Raw genomic sequence first — 3,798 nt, forward strand, 5'->3', positions numbered from 1 at the left:
AGAAAAACGTCCAAATTGTTCATCTCAACATCAACAATTATACTCTAAAAATAAACTGGATTTTAAGCTACCTTATGTTCATTGGAAACTCGTATGGACTCATGCATCCTGTTCATACCGTGAACTTCCCCTTGCACTTATAGAATTGTACGTATTGCAGTTAGATAGGAACTATGTAACTGTCCAATTCCAATATAAACCGAGGGGTTTCAAGTGTGTCAATCCCTCTCGAATCAGATTTGTTGAAACTTTAAAATACACTATCTTTGAACTTCTAAAATTCATTTTTTTTTGTCTGATTCCTGGAGAAGAAAAGAAGAAGACCTGCTCTTTAATAAAGATAAAACCATGTTGAATTAAATAAAGATAAAACCTTGGCTTATTCAACAAACATACAAACAAAGATAAAACATGATAATTCTCATTTTAAGGGAAGGTGATTGGGTAAACCGGCTTCATGTTGGAATAGAACAGCCCAAAGTTTTCCTCCACTCCAGGGGACTTTTGGTCCTCATTGAACAAGGCAAATAAATATGTGCGTGTTGCAAACCCAGGCTTCTTTGGTGTGCCCTGCCCCGCTGCTACATGAGATATCAGGTTGGTATTGTACTCCTGAGCTAGCGCCACTGTCGTAAAGTTACCGTTCCCGGCGCTCGGCCAACCACTTTCCGAGACCACAATACTGAGGGCGCTCCCTCCCACTTTCTCCAGGGCCGAGTACAGTGCATCCACCATCGCGTCGAAGATGTTGTGATAGCTAAGGTTGCCATCTTGGACCACTGGAGCACTCGGCCGGAACAAGGCGTAGTCGAGGGAGATGTGCTGGGAGTCAGAAGCGTACGCGAAGTAAGGGTATGCATTCAACATGAGGGGGGAGGAGGTGCTGATCAAAAAGGAGGCTATAATTTCCATGGGGGCAACGACACTTGTGGAGAATGCACCAGCAGAAGGGGGATAGGATATTGAGAGGCTGTCTAGAGCGATGGATGTGGTCACCTTGACGGCGCTCTTGCCGGCGTCTTGGAGAGCATTATAGAGATGCCGCATTGCAGGGGCAACATTAATGCCCTCATCGGCGAGGCTGACCTCATTGCCGACCACAACATAATCGAAGTTGATGTCATTGATGTAGGGTGTGACGTGGTTTGCGATCCAAGTGGTTGCAGCAGCTTGGTCAACTGCGAGGTTCTGGAGGTCCTCATTCTTTACCCCTACTGCGATTGCGATGCCCGACTGCCTGAGGGCCTCCAGGACCGGGATGTTGGGTTCGAATAGCCGAATCCTTTGGATGTTGTTAGACTTGCAGAGTTCAACGACTGCAGACGGTTCAGGGAGGTTGTCCCCGACCAGGCCGTAGTTCACCCCCACCAGGCCAGTACCTGCATAGGCATCATCATCGTCCTCAGCTGTGCACCGATGAGTGCTCATGTTTCGTTTCGAGAAAAGAATTTTCAATATGATTTCCATTAATCTCAATATCTTTTCTATCATTTTCTAATGAAATTCCCACACTTGACCGCATTAGAGATTTTTTTCCATTAGTAAACATTGTAATTTTCGAAATAAGATAACAAATAAGTTGTAATGGGTTTATCATAAATTTTAAGATTGGAATTCGGTGAAGTTACTTTATGCAATGAAATGAGTGCCCAACCTCAACAGGCTGAAAAACTAAAAATTTCAAAATGAGATTGAAATTCTTATATAAATTGAGAAAATTCGAAATGGAAAATAAATACTCCGATCATTTTGGGGAAGATTGTAGCCAGTCTCACTCGAGAGTCCACCATCCAAATCAGTTGAATGGTGGAAATTGGGAAGAACATAGAGTATAATGCATGCTGGGAGTTTATAAATTGTGACATGAACTTGTTGGAGGGCTAAAAAACGAGTACCTTAAAACAATTTCGACAAAATGGTGCTGAAATGAGGGGGAAATCAAACAAATGACAAATTGGGGGTTTAGAGCTCTAAAATGACGTGTCTTGGATTAAATAAAATCTCTTTTAAAATTGGATTTGATTCAAAAATTTTCTTTATGGATCCAAAGGGAGATCAGGGAAGGGCGATGTGTTAAAAATCAATTAACAAGGGTTGAAATGAGAGAGATCATACAAAAAAAAGACCAAAAAGAAATGGGCACCAGCCTGAGTCTTGATCTCAGGGTGAATTGGGACTGTTTCCCCATCGGTTCTGATCTAGTTGTGAATTTAGGTAGTAAAATCCCAATAAATAGACAGCCTCCATGGAATTTAAGGAAATTAAAGAAAACAAAGAAAAAGAAAACACATATTGATATCATTGTACACTTTTTTTATCTAAAATTTCTACATTTGAGGTTTTTTGTGCATATCGACACACTAAAGTACGTTACTTCTGTCAGACACAAACTTTTAGGAACTTAAACCATCTTTCTCGTGAAAATCCCATTGTAGAAGTACTTTACTTTCCAAAATCCCATCCATCTTTCTATTTAAATCATCTATGGATTTCGAAAATCGCATTTCAGATATTTGTTTTTATCAAACAGTGACACATATATCCCTGTCTTTTGTGATAGTCTCTTAACAAGTTCTCGTGCTCACCGGAAAAGACAGTCTTAATAAGTTCTCGTACTCACCGGAAAAGTCAGTGTCATCTCTTAATAAGTTGTCATACTCCAGGAAAAGACCGTGTCGGCATAGTATACTCCCGCAGAAGTAAGATATATTTTGGCTTCTAAATTAAACACACTCAAAATAAAATGATGTAAACAAAGTGAGATTCACTAACCACTGTTCAAAAGTTTGCGACTTTTGTCATTTCTACAGCTAGCTGGGGTAAAGTGGCCTAAAGCGAGGGCTCCCACCAAGGCAACATGAAACAATATCCATGAATCCATTACTTGTAAACTCAATTTCGATTCTCTCTCTCTCTCAGGAAGATTGAAACCAGCATAAACACAGTGAGAAAACTGATAGGGAGAAACTGTGTTTGTGCTGTTGGGCTTCTGTATGTCTTCATCTCTTATTAATAGTTCTTTCACTTTGCATTTTGGGGTGGTTATTTATGTGGTTTTATAAGAACAGGTGTAAGATTCGTTGACAATTGCCTCGAGTCCCCGGATTCCTGAACTTCCAGCTTGATAGTAAATTCATAGTTATCTCCACCACCTATAATTAGTGGACAATGTTTAATGTCATTTTATCTCTGCCAGGAATACAGCTACTGCTTTGGAGTCTTTATGTAAATTTCTTTAACCTTCTAAAAAAACAATTAGCAATAGAAAACAATTATCAGACTAAAGCAGCGTTTTAAAATTAGAATTGCCCGATTAGAACTGGAACTGGAATGGTTTGATGACTCTGATCCCATTTCGGGGAACCGTGGATTAATCTGGTGCCCCTTCTTCTTAGAAATTCTTTTTGTACTTTAAGTTTTATGCCTAAGATTATCTGACCTTCCAAACCTTTACAAATCACAGTCGTTTCCGATTTCTAAGACACTGCACCAAGATTTAAAAGTGTGGAATAAATGGTCTCAGCAAGTGTTCGAAAAATTGAACCCGCGTCCGAAACCGGCCATGGGCCGGTTCCCACTAATAGGTAAACCGGCTGGTTTAACCGGCCTAACAGGGCAAATTAGAGCTGATAAAAAACATGTTAAAAAATATATTTTTTTAAAAAAATAAAAAAAATATATTTAAATATTAGTTAAACAAAACACATCCAAATGAAGTTCAAAATTATTGAAAACCATCGATTTTAAAAAATCGATTTGTGCCCATGTGTATTTTTTAAAGTTTTCATAAAAGATAGA

The 3,798-nt window shown here is 39.3% G+C and overlaps 1 protein-coding gene across 1 annotated transcript; it reads right to left on the reverse strand.

The window, feature by feature from the left end:
* Positions 1 to 330: 330 nt before the first annotated feature.
* On the reverse strand, positions 331 to 2,940 carry LOC18995731 (glucan endo-1,3-beta-glucosidase). Its single transcript, XM_006846548.3, has 2 exons — positions 2,773 to 2,940; positions 331 to 1,379 (listed from the first exon to the last, which is right to left on the reverse strand). The coding sequence occupies exons 1-2, from the start codon at positions 2,879 to 2,881 to the stop codon at positions 427 to 429; spliced, it is 1,062 nt and encodes a 353-aa protein (XP_006846611.3). The 5' UTR covers positions 2,882 to 2,940; the 3' UTR covers positions 331 to 426.
* Positions 2,941 to 3,798: the final 858 nt, after the last annotated feature.

The sequence above is a fragment of the Amborella trichopoda genome, chromosome 4 (assembly GCF_054954075.1).
Source record: "Amborella trichopoda isolate Santa Cruz 75 chromosome 4, AtrichopodaSantaCruz75HAP2 v2.0, whole genome shotgun sequence".
NCBI lineage: Eukaryota > Viridiplantae > Streptophyta > Magnoliopsida > Amborellales > Amborellaceae > Amborella > Amborella trichopoda.